The 15,792-nt window shown below is 59.6% G+C and overlaps 1 protein-coding gene across 5 annotated transcripts in view; it reads left to right on the top strand.

The window, feature by feature from the left end:
* PRDM15 (PR/SET domain 15) overlaps nt 1-15,792 on the top strand; it is a 67,915-nt gene that overhangs the window by 21,899 nt on the left and 30,224 nt on the right. For 4 of the 5 annotated variants that reach the window (XM_086676021.1, XM_086676019.1, XM_086676017.1 and 1 more), the window contains 6 exons: nt 407-500; nt 2,445-2,598; nt 5,071-5,323; nt 11,649-11,750; nt 13,010-13,234; nt 14,766-14,895. In XM_086676021.1, the coding sequence (XP_086532147.1) occupies nt 407-500; nt 2,445-2,598; nt 5,071-5,323; nt 11,649-11,750; nt 13,010-13,234; nt 14,766-14,895 (958 nt within the window). The remainder of the gene's footprint in view (nt 1-406; nt 501-2,444; nt 2,599-5,070; nt 5,324-11,648; nt 11,751-13,009; nt 13,235-14,765; nt 14,896-15,792) is intronic. The other variant, XM_086676020.1, reaches the window with a different exon arrangement.

Genomic DNA, 15,792 nt, shown 5'->3' with positions numbered 1-15,792 from the left:
TTGCGTGGGAAACACCCCCGCAGGGGTGTGTGGTTTTAAAAGGATCATCTTTCTCAGAACTTTGGGCCAAGGGCACTTTGCGGGGGGCGGCACTTGATTCAGAAAAGGAAGCCAGGGATTCGTGACACGTGAGGTTTCTAGTAACCAGGTTACGTTGGTGAATTTTCACTTATTCTCACTCCTTGGTAGATCTTGTTCTTTGTCACCAGAGAGGTGACCGCACACTTTGAAATGTGCCACAGAGCAAGGCCTTTTCCTTGGGGGCCACATCCTGAGTTTGCACCGTGTTCACATTGGGGGGGGGACGAAGCGCTGTAAGTCGCCCCCCTCGGGCAGGGGGCCTGCGATGTCCCCCAGGTGTCCCCTGTCGGCTCCCTGTCCCCCTGACACTCAGTGTCTGTTGCAGGGTGTGAGGACTGTAGCCAGTACCACGACTCCGAATGTCCTGAGCTGGGCCCCGTGGTCATGGTCAAAGACTCCTTTGTGTTAAGCAGGGCAAGGTGAGTGCTACCTCGGGCTGTTTTTACAGCGCTTCCTGTCAGGGTTGTCTGAACGCCGTCTCTGCATCTGCAGAAAGGAGAGCTCTTGGAGGGTTCCCGGACCCAAGTCCTGCGTGGGGGTCCCCGCACAGGACCAGGCAGTTCTCGGGCACCAGCGGGGGTTCAGCTCTGACACCTGCTGGGAGGAGACAGCAGGGGGCCCCACAGGCTCAGGGCTCAGCCCCACAGGGCCGCCCCGCCCCCCCTCTCCAGACGCCAGCCGCGAGCCCCAGGCTGTCCTCTGTCCTTGTGACAACCACGCTGCAGACTGGAGGCTCCAGCGGCCTCCTCCTCGGAGGCTTCTACATCGTTAGCGTGGCGCACAGAACTCTGGGAAACCCTTACCGTTTCCGGGTTATTAAAGGATGTGATAAGTGGGGTGAGTGAACAGCCAGATGAAGAGATGTGCAGGGTGAGGCCCCCGGAGAGGGCCTGGAGCTTCCCCGCCCCCCCAGCCCCGGCACCACTCACCGCGCCCCTCCACCTGTTCACCCACCCAGGCGTGTTTCGAAGGCTTCCGAGTGAATGTCTTGTTCTAGTTCCGTGCTCCCAGGGGCCAAGCTGGCCGAGACACAGCGTGGTGGCCGAGGAAGAGCCCACGGGCCGAGGCTGCAGGTTTCCCCGCGGCCCGAATCTCGGTCTGCCGTCTGCCGATGCCCGCCGTGGGCAGGGTGGGCTGCGGTGGGGCCCGGGCGGTGAGGGCAGGTAACGAGGCGAAGCCATCAGCGCTTCTGGAAGAACGCTGGCAGGTGGAGGGAGGAGGCCCAGTGGCTCTGCTGTTCCACGTTTCCGCGTGGGGGCCGTGTCGCCCGGGGGGGCCGGAGCAAGGGCTCTGAGGGACCGCCCGTTCACAGCCCGGGTCTGCAGCTGGTTGAACTGGGACAAGGCCTTCTCTTTTCCGTACCGCGGTGGCCTCATCTGCAGAGTGGACAGAGTAACGGTACCCGCTGCAGACGTGTGGTCGGGATTGTAGGTACAGTGCCTGGCACACGGAGGTGCCATTATTATCTCGCTGCTGTTTCTACAAGCTTCCCAACTGGTTTTCCTGGCATCTTTATTTACTTTTTCTCACTGTGACTTAGCTTCTCAAAACAGAGGACTGGTTTTGCCTGAAGTGGGGACCCTGCCGGCTCTCCCCGAAAACTTGCACTGGTGGCCTGTTGCCCGTAAAACTCTGGCAGCAACTACCGGTCCCACAGTGGGTGCCCTCTGTGGGGGCCTCCTGCCCTGCAGCCCGGCCTTCTGTGTGGTCCTGCGAGGGGGCTGCTCTCCAAGCGCCCTGGTGTCTGACCCGCTCCTGGATGTGAGTCGGGCTTACCCAGGCCTTGGCTTGTGCTGGGGTCCCAGCCCACAGGCCTTCCTCTTCCCGCACCTCATTCTTGACACTCTCAGTTTAGGCGAAAACATCCTCAGTGCCACTGGCCCGTTCAACCTAATGGAAACGTTTTTCTGGTCCTTGGGATGCCGTGGCACTTTTCCTTTTCTCGTGGTGTCTCAGCATGGAGCTCCCCCGCCCTGCCGCCGGGCTGTGGGGGGTGGGGGCAGTGAGAGCTGGTGCCCTTCGTCTCCGTTGGCCCATCACAGCCCAGCTGGTGTCGTAGTCGTAGTGGCTTGTCTCTCAGGTGGGGATTTCAAACACCTCCCTTAGTGAATGCGCCCCCCTACCCCCCGTGTGTGCTCTGGGTGGGTCTTGCCAGGGCTCTGGGGTTGCTCTCCAATGGCTTAGGCTTTTAAAGAGTCGGGCGGCCTTCCCCGCCTCTGTCCATGGTAGGCTTTTTATCAGCCTCGAGGACGGTATTCCAGCGAGAGCAAGCTTTGGGCCCTCTTGACCGCCTGTCCCCGGTGCGAGTGGCTGTCCTCAGCCGGCAGCGCTCCGGGACTGAGGGCCTCCTGTTCCATTTCCAGATCATCCCTTCCCTCCAACCTGGAGATCCGGCGACTAGAGGACGGGGCTGAGGGAGTGTTTGCCGTAACTCAGCTCGTCAAGCGAACGCAGTTTGGTCCATTTGAGTCGAGGAGAGTTGCCAAGTGGGAGAAGGAATCTGCTTTTCCGCTGAAGGTAAGGCCGGGGCTGGCGGGGGCTGGGAGCGGGCAGCACCTGCCGGCCGCGTCGGGGGATCCGCGAGTTCAGGGATCGAGAAGTGTCTTCAGACAGCTTTAAAGATCGTTGTCCCGCTTACTTCCAAGACACCGTTTTCTCTTTTCACGTTAGTTTGTTTCATTTTCTTAAAATTTTTTTTTTTTTCAACGTTTATTTATTTTTGGGACAGAGAGAGACAGAGCATGAACGGGGGAGGGGCAGAGAGAGAGGGAGACACAGAATCGGAAACAGGCTCCAGGCTCTGAGCCATCAGCCCAGAGCCCGACGCGGGGCTCGAACTCACCGACCGCAAGATCGTGACCTGGCTGAAGTCGGATGCTTAACCGACTGCGCCACCCAGGTGCCCCAGTTTGTTTCATTTTCAAAGGTTTGTTTTCGAAGGGGAGAAGGGGCGGGGAGAGAGGGAGGGAGAAGGCCCAGCAGGCTCCACGCCACCGTCAGCACAGAGCCCAACGCGGGGCTCAAACCCATGAACCGTGAGATAGATCGTCACCTGAGCTGAAGGCGGACGCTTAACCAACTGAGCCACCCAGGCGCCCCTATTTTAGTTTGTTTTTACATCCTAAAAGCATCAGAGTTAAGCTAGCCTTTTGTAATTTCCAACCTTGCCAAACGTCGAAGAGAGCGTCATTTGAAATGTGTGCGAGAGTAGAGCCCAAACACTGCCCTTCCTTCCCTCACGACCTGGGCTGCCTCGCGGCCGTCGGGAGATCCCTGGCAGGGCCTGGGCAGCCCAGGCACTTCCACACCTGCACACCTCGAGTGGCACTTTGCACAGCGCTTTCGAAGGGAGGGGGTTCTGTTCAGGCAGCGATAAGACACTGGAGCACAGTTTGGCAGCTCTAAAAAGCCCATCAGACTGAGAAAAGGCAGCTTTTATGTGAAATTGGGAAAAAACAGCCTGGCTGCAAGTCGCAGGGAGGACTTCGACCTCTTGAAGGAAGACAGGTGGAAGGTCACGAGGCCACGGGACCCTTGTTCTGTCCCCGCCCCTAGCATGTGCCTCCAGAAGCGTCTGTGGCACCAACAGTGAGGACCAGGGTGCCGGTCCTTCGCGATTGCCCGCAGCGGCAGACTCCTGCTGGAGGCCCGTCACTGGGACGTGGGTCTCAGGACACACAGGAGACGGATGGCCTCAGGTTCTAGGCAGTTCTTGGAAAAGTTGAGCTGACTGGGCAGATTGCACCAGAATGGAGAGCACGGAAAGCTGTTTGATTTGTTTGCAAACAAAAGGAAAGAAAGCAAGGTGGTTACGTGAGAAACCTGAGGACAGGCCCCGGAGAGCACTGACTGTGTCCTTCTCCGGACCCGGGGCTCGTGGACGCACACAGTCGCTGTGGGCATGTGGTCGGGCTGAGGCCCCTTTGGAAAAGTCCTCTGTGCTTGCTTTGGCTTCTTTCAGTGACTGGGTTGTCGAGGTCTGTCGGACATCTAGTTGTTTCCACTGCCGCATCAGCATCGAGAACGGGTGCGGCCGGGGGTGTGGGGCGGGTGGAGGCTCCCCGAGAGTGTACCCCACACCAGCCAGGGGTTCCAGGCACCTGGTGGCCCCCTCTGCTTCTGAGGGCTCCGTCCTCGGAGGGGGCCTTCACCCCGTTAGCAGTGGGGAGCGCCCACAGGAAAAGCCCAGGAGAGGGAGAGAGAGGTTCCTACAGCAAGGAGGCAGTGGTTGCGTCAGAAAAGATGCGAGCAAGACCCTTTTCTCCTCGTGTGGTTACTTGGAGCCTCGGAATGTTTGAGTCTCTCCCCCTGTTCCCATCCACCAGTATCTGTGCTGTTACAGGTGCGGGTGCAGCTCATAGGACTGACTGACGTTACCGGACACGCTTGTAACAGAGCCGGGGAGGAACTCAGGTGTCCTGGTGCCCACCCAGGACGTACGCATTCCCCTTTCCAACTGGGCCACACGCAGATTTCCGGTGTCTGGATGACCCCGGGACCAGGTGTAGAGCCTACGTGTCACCCAGAGCAGGTGGAGTGCTCAGGTGTCCCCGTGATGTCTGGGCCAGGAGTAGATCTCAGGTGCCCTGATGATATTCGGCCGAGGACGAGAGCTCCATCATCCCGATGCCACCTGGACCAGGAATACGACTCCTATGTCGTTATGGCCCCTTGGAAACCGATTAGAACTTGGGTGTCCAGCCGCTGCTCCTGGACCTTGAGTAGGCCCGGCGTGTCCCAGTTCCCATCTGGCCGTGCGTGGTTCTCAGGTCCCCGGTGACTCCCAGAAGCAGGTTCTGTGCGGAGCCCGATCTGGCCTCCGGTGCAGCACTGTCGGGATTGGCTGCCCAGCACACTCCCGCCACCCCACACACATGCACACACACACACACACACACACGCACACACATGCACCCGCACACGCTGACATGCACACGGGCGGATAACCAGTTCCTTTCCCGGCCCCTTGGCGGCCGTGCCCACCCTCAGGTGTTCCAGAAGGACGGGCACCCCGTGTGCTTCGACACGTCCAGCGAGGACGACTGTAACTGGATGATGCTGGTGCGGCCGGCGGCGGGGCCCGAGCACCAGAACCTGACCGCCTACCAGCACGGCGACGACGTCTACTTCACCACCTCCAGGGACATCCCCCCCGGCGCTGAGCTGCGCGTGTGGTACGCGGCCTTTTACGCCAAGAAGATGGACAAGCCCATGCTGAAGCAGGCCTGCTCCGGCGCCCACGGTACATGCCCCCCCCCCCCCCCCGCCCCGCGTCCGCCTCCCACCAGGCCTCGCTGTCGGGACCCGGGCCCCTGGCTGCCCACAGGCGCCTTGTGGTCGAGGGGGAGCCGTGCGGGCAGGGTGTGGGGAACAGAGGGGGCTGCTCTTGACCCCACCTGGTTGGGGCCCCTGTTCTGCTTGTCAGATGTCTGGGCCCGCCCCTCCAGCCACACACCGGCGGGTGGAACGTTCTCCCTGGGAGATCTGGGCGCTAGGGCACGAGGGGCGGAGATCATCCCCGCCGTCCTGCTAGCTGGGGCGACTGTCTCTGTTTGGGGCAGCGGAACGGAGCACAGAGAGGTTAGGGAACCTGCCTTGAGCCGCACTGTGGGAGGTGGAGTCAGGATTCAGACCCGGATCTGGCTCCGGGGCCGGTGCCGGCCTCCTCGCGGCAGCCTCCTCCTTGGGGTGTGTGCCCGTGTGTGAGTGCGCGCCCGCGTGTTCCAGGAAGGACCTGGCGAAGGTCGTGTGTGTGATTTGCCCAAATCCGGCATTCCCAAAGTGTGTACCCTGCTGACCCAGGGTACGGGGTGCCACTTCGTGAAGGGCGCCCGTGGAACGTCCGTCCGTCCCGCCCAGTAGCGAGTCCTCGCGGTGCAGCCTGAGACCACGCGAGGCCACCGCCAGTGCGGCACGTTTGGCCTGTGAGCTCAGGGGGTCATAGCCTCCCCTGAGCCTCCAAGGGCGGACGCACCTGTTGTTGCCACGGTTACTTGCTGGGGGGGAGAAACAAGCCTCTTTGCTTCTGACCCCCCACAGCACAGGATTCTGACAAAATGGTTTCCTGGTCACGAGCCCGTCGTGACACGAAGCAGCTGTGTAGAGTGAGAGTCTTCACATAAGTGAGGTTCTGGTCTGTGCCGTGTGGTTGAGGTTCCCCCCCTCCCCCCGGTGGAGCCCTTCTGGCCGTCCCTGTGAGGAGACGAGTCCGGGCGACTGCCCACACCAGGCACCGCAGACCGTCAGCAGCAGAAATGGGTCGCCTCTCAGCCCTGGAGCCTGAAGTCCAGGAGCAGGTGTTGGCAAGACTGGATCCTTCTAGAGGCTTCTCCCGGCTTCTGGTGCTGCTGGCGGCCCTTGGCGTTCCTCGGCTCGTCGATGCATCACCCTGGTCCCTGCCTGTGTCCTCACATGGACCTCTCTCCCCCGTGCCTCTGTGTTCTCTCTTATAGGGACACCGGTCGCTGGACTTAGGGTCTGCCCTGCTCCAGGGTGACCTCATCTGCCCTTAATTGCGCCTGCAGAGACCCTATCCAAAGCCTGCAGGAGCATGTGAATTTCGGAGGGCCACCCTTCCACCCACCACGGGCTGGGGGTGGTGGAGGGAGAGCCACTGAGGTTGTCCTCGGGGAAAGTCTGTGGGGGCCACTCGGCCAGATGGCCTGCACTCTGGCTCCGTTGGCAGTAAAAGGCTTGTCGCCTTCACAGAGATATTTACGGGGTGTTATGTCGATAGTGAAGGGGGCAGGGGGAACTTGGAGACACCCACAGCTTTTCACCCAGCTGCTCCTAAGCCGTCCGCTAGGATTTGCTGGAACCGGGTGCCTGGCCTGGCCCCAGGGAGGACTGAGGTGCCCGGCCGGGCTGGGCTTCGCTTCCGGGCACGGCGTGGCCGGGCCCATCGGTGCTGTGCAAGGTGGCCGGGGTCTTCCCGGGCTGGTTTTCTCGTGTTCAGGTTTCCTCACGGCCCTGTGCCCCTGGGCCAGCCAAGCCCGCACATCGGGGTTTGTTGTACCAGAGGCTGACCTTGTCAGTCCTGTCCTGCCTGATGTCTCACCCCTCACGAGTCTCCAGGTCAAAGTCCGAGCAAGGTGGCTGCCCTCCTGCCGGAGTTGCAGTGCCGTTTGCTTTTCCCCGCGGGAGAAGTCTCTCATCTGGAGCTGACATTGAGAAGGTGCAGTTGAATGAAATGAGCCCAACCAGACAGCTCCCTCCTCTTTTTGTCCCAGCCGCCCTCCCTGGGGAATCCTGAGTTGACTGTGGTCGTCCTCCGTGCGTTCCTTCTGAGAGCCCGGGACACGACTGTGATCATGTCAGCATCAGCTGGCGGGCACGGTCCCCCTAAAGGAGTATTTGATTCGGGCAAGCAGATGACCAACTCAGGCACTTGGAAATTCCAGAAATGCCTTTGATGGTTTTTCAGTCTTCGTTTTGGGAGGAATGACAAGCGGGTATTTCCTAGAAACGTCCTGAAAGTTCTTGAACGCTGTTAAGGGGTTGGTTAGTTGGGGTCCTTATTTCTTACACCTGTTGGACGACGACTTCGCTCAGGCAGCGCTGGGGGCTCCCCAGAGGACGCGTGACATCTGCTGTTGTGCGTGGTGCCTGTGGTCGGTCGGTGACAGGGCCACCACTCAGGCCTCCCACCAGCCTCTTCCCCAGGAACCCCTCCTGGCACAACGGAGCCTCTAGAACCCTGCTCCGGTGCTGCCCGCCTTGAGTGCCTGGGGCCCCGGGTGGTCTCAGGTGCGAGTTCTGGACGCCTCACCTGGTTGAAGCCATATGTTGGGACCCCACCACTGCCCGATTCTTAGACTCTAGTGTGGGTGCCGAGACCTGTGGAGAGGGGCCTGGAACGTACAGGAAGCTGGGCCTCTGCGTGATTCTGATTGGCCAGGTCCGACAGGTAGGGAGAGGGCTTAACCTCTCCTCCCACCACAGAGGCTTCTGGTCTGCACACCCTTGAGACCACTGCAGTGCAGGGGAGGGAAGGGGCCTTTTGTGGCCATCACTGTACCTTGGGGCCAGTGGCAGTGGGGCCACGCAAGGTGAATGGGCCTGAGGGACCATGGTATCTTCTAGAAGAATCGTGCTGGGGGCCAGGGCACGAGGAGCTGTCTGCCCAGAAGTTATTCAGAATCTTTCTCCGTGAGCATCAGAACTGCTAAGACTCACCGGTTCCATTCTATGTCTTTCAGATTTGCTTCAAAATGTATCTGTTGTAGAAATCAGCCAATTTTGTAGACGGCACAGCCGTGGTCCAAACACAGCAAAGTCGGAGGAGCAGACACACTCTTTTTAAAAAACAAACAAACCAACTTTTACTATTTTTTCTTCCTGGTGGTACATTTTCTTTTCTCATTTTTTCCTTTCTTTTCTTTTCAATGTTTATTTATTTTTGAGACAGAGAGAGACAGCGCATGAGCAGGGGAGGGGCAGAGAGAGAGGGAGACACAGAATCCGAAGCAGGCTCCAGGCTCTGAGCTGTCAGCACAGAGCCCGACACGGGGCTCGAACTCACGAACCGTGAGATCATGACATGAGCCGAAGTCGGACGCTTCACTGACTGAGCCACTCAGGCGGCCCCTTTTCTCATTTTTTCTTGAGCTCGCAGTACGGTTGATTTCTTTTCTGTGCACCAACTGGGCCTGGGGACCGTTGACGGAGGCCCGGGAAGCATGTGGGTGTAAATGGGTGGGTGCGAGGGGCTCACGTCGACTCTTGTCACCGGATGTTGTCAGCAGATTTTTCAAAACTGCTCTTGTAATGAACAAGGTCGAGTATAAACACACTTAATCACATTTGGGGAACTCTCAAGTCACCATTTTAATGACCCTGGCATTTTTGCTGGCATCTTATGGTACGTGAGAAAAATCAGCACGGCTCACGTATGGTTTACCTACGTTCAAACAGCAGTTTTCGGTGCGCAGCTCAGAGTTTCGACAGAGGCGTGCAGTTGTGTGAGCCGTGCCACCGTTGAGATAGAGAGCATCCTTATCACCCCTGCGGCTCTGCGCTGGGGCCCTGGCCACCAGCAGGATGACCCTGCCCCTGCCCCTGTCTGTGTCTTCTGCTCCTCAGAAAGGCCCTGCGTTCTCACACAGGCGAGGTCCTACTGTGCGTGGCGTTCTGTTGCTTGCTTTTGTTTCCCTGTGGGCTTGTAACTCCCCAGGCCTCCTTCTTCTTCTTTTTTTAAATGTTTGTTCATTTTGGGGAGGACACAAGTAGGGGAGGGGCAGGGGGGGGGCGGAGTTTCCAAAGCGGGCTCCGCGCCCACAGGCTTGTGGCAGTGAGTCCCCAACGCGGGCATTGACCTCATGAACCGCGAGTGAGATCAGGACCTGAGCTGAAGCTGGACGCTCAACAAACTGAGCCACCCAGGAGCCCCCTGTCTTCTCTTTTTAATGTTTATTTATTTTGAGAGAGAGGGAGAGAGCGGGAGAGGGGCAGAAAGAGGGAGAGAGAGGATCCGAAGCAGGCTCTGCGCTGACAGCAGTGAGCCTGTCACGGGCTCGAACTCACGAACCACAAGATCATGACCTGAGCCAAAGTCAGACGCCTAACTGACTGAGCCACCCAGACGCCCCTTGTCTTTTTTTAAAAATGTTTATTTATTTTGAGAGAGAGAGAGTGCAGGAGAGGGACCGAGAGAGAGAGTACAGGGGAGGGACCGAGAGAGAGACAGAGAAAGAAAGAGGGAGAGAATCCCACGCAAGCTCTATGCCCAGCACAGAGCTGGACGCAGGGCTTGAACCCATGAACCGAGAGAGCATGACCTGAGCCGAGATCGAGAGTGGGACACCTAACGGACCGAGGCCCCAGGCGCCCCCCGCCCAGCCCCTCTCAAGCGTTTTCTCTATCGCTCGTCTGTGGCATATTCGTGGTATTTGTGGCCGTGAGGTGTCACTGTTGCCTCGATGCTTCTTTTTTGTTGGATATTTAAGTGACGGGCAATCAAGAGCTGCCTTCTGATTGTTGGCTGAGTTTTGTTCTTAAAAATTGTGATCTTTTAGGGCGAGTTTTTGGAAATCGAGTTCTTCCCCAGACGAGGGGACGGCGGCCGTGACTCGTTCTCCTAGTTAGTCCTGTTGATTATCAGCCAGGCGTGTTCTCGTGTCAGGTTCATTTGAATCCCCATCACGGGGGTGGGGACCGTCCCACTGGGGACGGCGGCTCACTGGGACCAGAAGAAAGGGCCTCGACCCCGGGTGCCCTTCCAGCTGACCCCTCGGCGTCCCTTCCTGAAGCCACCACATACCCGCGTGTCCTTTGCCTCCGTAGAGCCACGTGTGTTTGGGAGGGTGAGCAAGGAGCGGGAATTCAGCTGTGGCGCCCGTTCGTTCGTGATCTCGTCCTGCCCGTCTTCACTCGGGGGACTCACAGGCAGGAGGGAGAACAGAGGGGGCTGGCTGGCCCATCCCCACCCTGCTGCCCCAGCATCCGCCCTGGGGAGCTCGGGCCGTTTCAGCGTAACATTTTCCCTCCTTGTTACTTTAGGAGGACACACAGAATACACACTAGCGGTTGTAGCAGTGGCCTGCTGCGGTCTTTCGCTTTCGTTCTTCTTTGGAAGCTTGTTGCACGTTTTTGCTACGGAGAGAGGCGTGCGTTGTCCTGGGGCCGAATGCACGTGCAATGGCAGCTCTGGGTGATTTTTTCCAAGAACCCAGGAGTTTGCTGCACGCGTGGCCCTTGGGGTGACGCGATAGGTCGTGCGGTGCAGTGGCCGAGTGGCGCTGGTGGCGAGGGCTCGTGGCCCCAGACCAGCCCTGGCGGCTGCCCGATGGCACCACGAACGGAGGCTCGCTTAGAGCATCCCCTTCTTTGAGGTCCCACGGGAGCGTCAGTAATGTTTTTAAAAGGAGGCCCCAGTTCCCCTCTTCACAGGCAGGGCCTCCCCTGTGCCGTGAACCGTCCCCAGATTTCTTTGGCGTGTGAGGAAGAGGGACCACGGGGGCTGCTCGGTGGCCACCTGCCCTGGGTAGTAGCCGTTGAAATTCTAGTGCAAAGTAAACAAAACTAAACACTCGAATCCACGGGGGCAGTAGCCACACGTGGCCGGCACCCCAGACACGCCGTGATTTTAGAGCCCTGGTGTCATCACAGAAAGTTGTGTTGGCCGACCTCCAGCGGGAGGTGCGGGCCGGGGCCACAGTGACGGCCTGTTTTGGGCTCTGCCGTCTCTCGTGGGAGCCAGAAAGAGGTTGAGGAGTTCCGTTTAATCTGCAGGGTGCGTTTTTCTTTTTTTCCCCCTCGGTCTTGTAAGGGATGCGTGTGGTCCCACCGGTCTGGCTTCTCGGAGGAGGTCCTGCGTCTGTGACCCGTGACGGATCCCTCGTCGGGCCGCTCCGGCCCCCCCCTCTGTGCTCGGTTTCCTCCCCCGTGAAATGGGCACCCCCGTGGGGACCGAAGGCGTCCACGCACGCAGGGCTCCGGGAATGGCAGCTGGAACGCCGAACGCGCCGAGCCATGGTGGAGGGGGGTGTGCGGACAGGCCCGTCCCCTGCGGCCCTGGGCCCTGGGGGCGCGAGCTGCTGTGGGTCACCCTTGCCCCTGCTCTCTCGAAGCTGCAGGCAGCCCCGGAGGCGGCGCCACGGTGGAGCGGGAGCCCAGCCAGTGGGCGTGCAAGGTGTGTTCTTCCACCTTCCTGGAGCTGCAGCTCCTGAACGGTAAGCCCGGCGCGCGCGCCCCGGGGTGGGGCGACCACTGTGCTGGCACGTCCACGCCGTCCCTGTGCACACGTGGCGACGCGCGGCCGGCCGGATGTGAGCGGCCGCGTGGACCCCAGCCGCGTGCCCAGAGCCACACGCGTCAGCCCCCCAGGCCCTCCTCGCGGGGCCTCCTCCGCACCTGCTGTGACACGTAGCCTCGACCTCCCCGCTGCGCGCCTGGGGTCACTTGGGGTCTCTGTGTCATCCAGGCTTTCCAAGTGTCCCCAGCCAGGTGGGCTCATGGCTGCCTAGTTCCGCCGTGTGGCCCAGGTGCCAGGCCCTTCCTGTAGCACGCGTCACGTTACTTGCCGTGTTTGCTTTTTAATTTTCTTTCCCTCCCACGACCCAGCTCCTTGGGGGCACTCCCCCGGCACAAGTGGCCCTAAATACGGCACAGGGAAGTGACGACCGCTTTGCGCCGAAGGCCTGTGCTGAGCCCGTTGAGATCACAGCGGGGGGAATCGCCCCTGGCCCAGCCGTGGGCCCAGGCACCCTTGGCCCCTGGGCCGTCCGCCCCCTTGTGCCTGGTGGGCCGCCCCTCCCCCTCCCGGCTGCTGCCCCACCGTCCGGCCGGCCTGAGCCGTGCTTACCTCCGTGGTTAGGCCCTGTCTGTTCTTGAGCTCCGCAGCCACCCCTGCCTGCCTGTTCCCTGTGGTTTCGTCGCTCTCTCTTCTTGGGAGGTCTCGGGGGGCTTTGCTCAGTTGAGAGGAGAGCAAAAGGGTTTTTAAAGATCGTTTAGTTTGTCACGCGCGGAATTAGTTCCCTTCAGAGGCCGCGTTTTTGAGTAACTGTATCACGAATTCACCATATAAGTTAAAGAACGTAAGTGAGCGTAAGGAGGAAAGGGAACAGCCCTGCCTGGAATGTCACCATCCAGAGGCAGCCACGTTACCATGTCGGTGCACCCTTGCACAGCACTTGCTTGCACGGGCGTGTGCTCGCATGCCTGTGTGTTTCATAAAGCCGTGTGCGTGGGCGCGTGCTGAACTGGCCCTCTTTTTACCACCTAATTTGCTTTTTAAGTAGTAGTCATGTTTGGCGCAGTGAAAATGCTTTTTTTTGCGAGAGCAGTGGAAATAGTTAATTTGCCTATAAGAGGACACACGGTCAGCAAACGAAGTTAAAACCAGACAGACAGAACGGGGGGCAGGGTGGAGGAAGTGGGCACACCGCCGGCTGCCTCAGCGTCTGCGTGCATGTGCTCCCCTCTCCCGCAGAGCATCTGCTGGGTCACCTGGAACAAGCCAAAAGCCTTCCCCCGGCCGGCCAGCACGAAGCCGCTCCCGAGAAGGAAGCAGACGTGCCCCGGGGGGAGCCTCCTGCAGTGCCCAAGAGTGTCAGTGCCACCAAAGAGCAGAAGAAAAAGCCTCGAAGAGGGAGAAAACCCAAAGCATCAAAACCTGAGCAACCACTAGACATTATAGAAGGCAAGGAGCCAGCAGGTGAGGGCTGGGCCTAGGAAGGGGCGCCGGCAGGCGGGGGTGGCCCCGGGAGGGGGCGCCGGCAGGCGGGGGTGGCCCCGGGAGGGGGCGCTGGCAGGCGAGGGTGGCCCCGGGAGGGGGCGCCGGCAGGCGGGGGTGGCCCCGGGAGGGGGGAGCCGGCAGGCGGGAAAACTTAGGATAGACAGGTCACACAGAGGGGAACCTGGCCTTTCCCTTTCCCTCTAAATCAGTTCTGTTAGAGCACAATTCCCGTATAAACACGGTTACCACTGCAAAGTGTGCAGGTTGTGAATGTTGACAAGGGGCCCGCCTGTGTCACGAGTGCCCCGTCAGGACAGAGAACCTTACCATCTCCCAGACTTTCTTCCTTGTCTGCGTGACTTAGCCTTGTCCGTCCTGGGATTTCACGTGAATCCCTCTTTCTGTGCCCAGCGTCTTACATGCGGCGTGTGGAGTGAGACCCACCCACTAGGGTTTCTGGCGTGGGTTCACTGTGTGAAAGCCCGGCCGTCCACTCCCGTGTCGCCTGGGCCTGAGGCCTGCTCCCGGTCTCTGTGGTGGTATCCCCGGTTGAGTTTGGAGGGACTCTGACCCACTCTCTGGGGTGCGCAGGGCCTGCGCCCCCTCGGTCCTCTCATGACCTCTGCCAGCATGGCCTGGTGCCAGCAGACCCCTGGGGGGGTCTCACACGTAAGGACGAGCTGTGACGCTGGGGCTGGGTCCCCTCAGCTCCCCGCTGAGAGCTTTCCTTTGCTGTCTGGTAGAGCCCTGGTTTTCTTTCCTGAGAGCCAGAATGAAAAGGAATTCAGAGAGCAGCCTTCACCCAGTACGGGCTCACCGTCTTCTGTAGCCAGCTCTCGGTCCGTGTTCTCTTCGGAACCGAGAGATGGGCAGGCGGCTTCGACTTCCCCTGCGCATTGTCTCTGTCTCTCCCTAAACAGGTAGGGAAGACGAGAGGGGAGCTGAGAGCTCTAAGTGGTCCTTTCCCTCATTATTAGTTGCATTAGGAAGACGTGTAGCAGGTAAAGTGGCAGAAGCCACTGTGTTACCTTCCCGTCGTTCATTGTCCGGAGGTTCGGGCCAGGACACCTGTTACCATAATCATTTGGCCTTTGGCCCTCGTAGAACACGATGATCCGCTTTTGAACATACTCAGGGTGGCCGGTCTGGTTTTAAAAGTCAATGTTTCCGAATCTCCGTTAGCACTAAGTAAGTTGAAAGATCCCGTGACGTATCACGATGTTTTGTTTGGGGACTGAGATCGCAGCCTAACTGCTCTGCTTTTAGAAAAGATCACAAATTATAACTTCAGTTTCGAGCTGAGAGTAACGTCTTGCTCTTTCGAAACCGGTAGCTACGTGGATCCCGCCACGTTGCTAGTCTTCTTTCCTTTCTTCCTCCCGCGTGCGTCTCGCAACGCGTGTCTACGACGTGGGCCTGGCTGCGGTCCGCTCGGGTGCGTTTTCCTGGTTTGGCCGGGTCCCGTCCCCTGCCCCGGCGATGACACGGCTGTCGCGCCCCCTTCACACAGAGCAAGTGGCGGAGATCGTCACCGAGGTCCCTCCGGATGAGCCAGCGACGGCGGCACCGGACGAGCGGATCATGGAGCTGGTTCTGGGGAAGCTGGCCACCACCACCGGTGACGCCGCTTCAGTGCCAAAGTGAGTCCTGCTGAGGTTCCCGGGGCGGCCGTGTGGATGGCAGGTGCCCCCGGGCGGGGAGGCGCCCCTCCTGGGGGAAAGAAGTGGGTGTCCTTGGGGAGCGGCAGGATCCTTCCAGAACTCAGGAGCGTGATGCCACGTCCGCTGTGAAGACAGTTAAAAGCGGTTGTGTGTGTGTGTGTGGTGAGCTGTACGTCACGGACGGTTGACCATCTGAACCTCTCCTGGGTGCACAGTTCGGTGCCATTAAGTGCACCCGCGCTCGGTGCAGCCTCCAGCCGCGTCCGTCTCTGGAACTTTCCATCCTCCCGGACTGAAACTCTGTCCTCATGGAACGCTAAGTCCCCATGTCCCTCTCCCCCCACCCCGGCACCCCGTCCCATCCCTGTCTCCATGAAGACGGACGTACCTTGTGTGAGGTCCCGGCCTGGGCGCTGGCATGCGATGCCGGCCCTTTTGTGACGGGCCCGTGGCGCTCCGCATGCCGTGCCCGAGGCTCATCCAGCAGGTGTCAGATTGTCCTTCCATCTCGAGGCTGGCATCGCATCCCATAGATAGATTCCTCCATCAGTGGGCACCTGGGCTCCTCCCACCGGTCGGCTGTTGGGAACAGTGCTGCTGTCACAGAAGTTTCTGTACATGTAACACCTTGTTTTTCCTCCCCTCCCCTCCCCTCCCCTTTCCTTTTTTTTCATGAACAAGGAAAATATTTTGTATTCTAGTTGTCATTCCTGGATAAATCTTTCCTCTGACGTGGAATAAGCTGATGCTGATTTCTTTTCGGGCTTTTTTGGAGTGCCTCTTAACGTTCTCACGATGTGCCTGGCCCCGTTTGATCCCGGAGCCCGTGTAGACCGGGGCCGGCGTGCTGTCGGAAACGGGGTCACCTGTTCGTTA

This window comes from Puma concolor, chromosome C2 (assembly GCF_028749965.1).
Source record: "Puma concolor isolate L17-30 chromosome C2, mPumCon1.1.hap2, whole genome shotgun sequence".
Classification (NCBI taxonomy): domain Eukaryota; kingdom Metazoa; phylum Chordata; class Mammalia; order Carnivora; family Felidae; genus Puma; species Puma concolor.
This window is presented reverse-complemented; position numbering and strand designations above follow the sequence as displayed.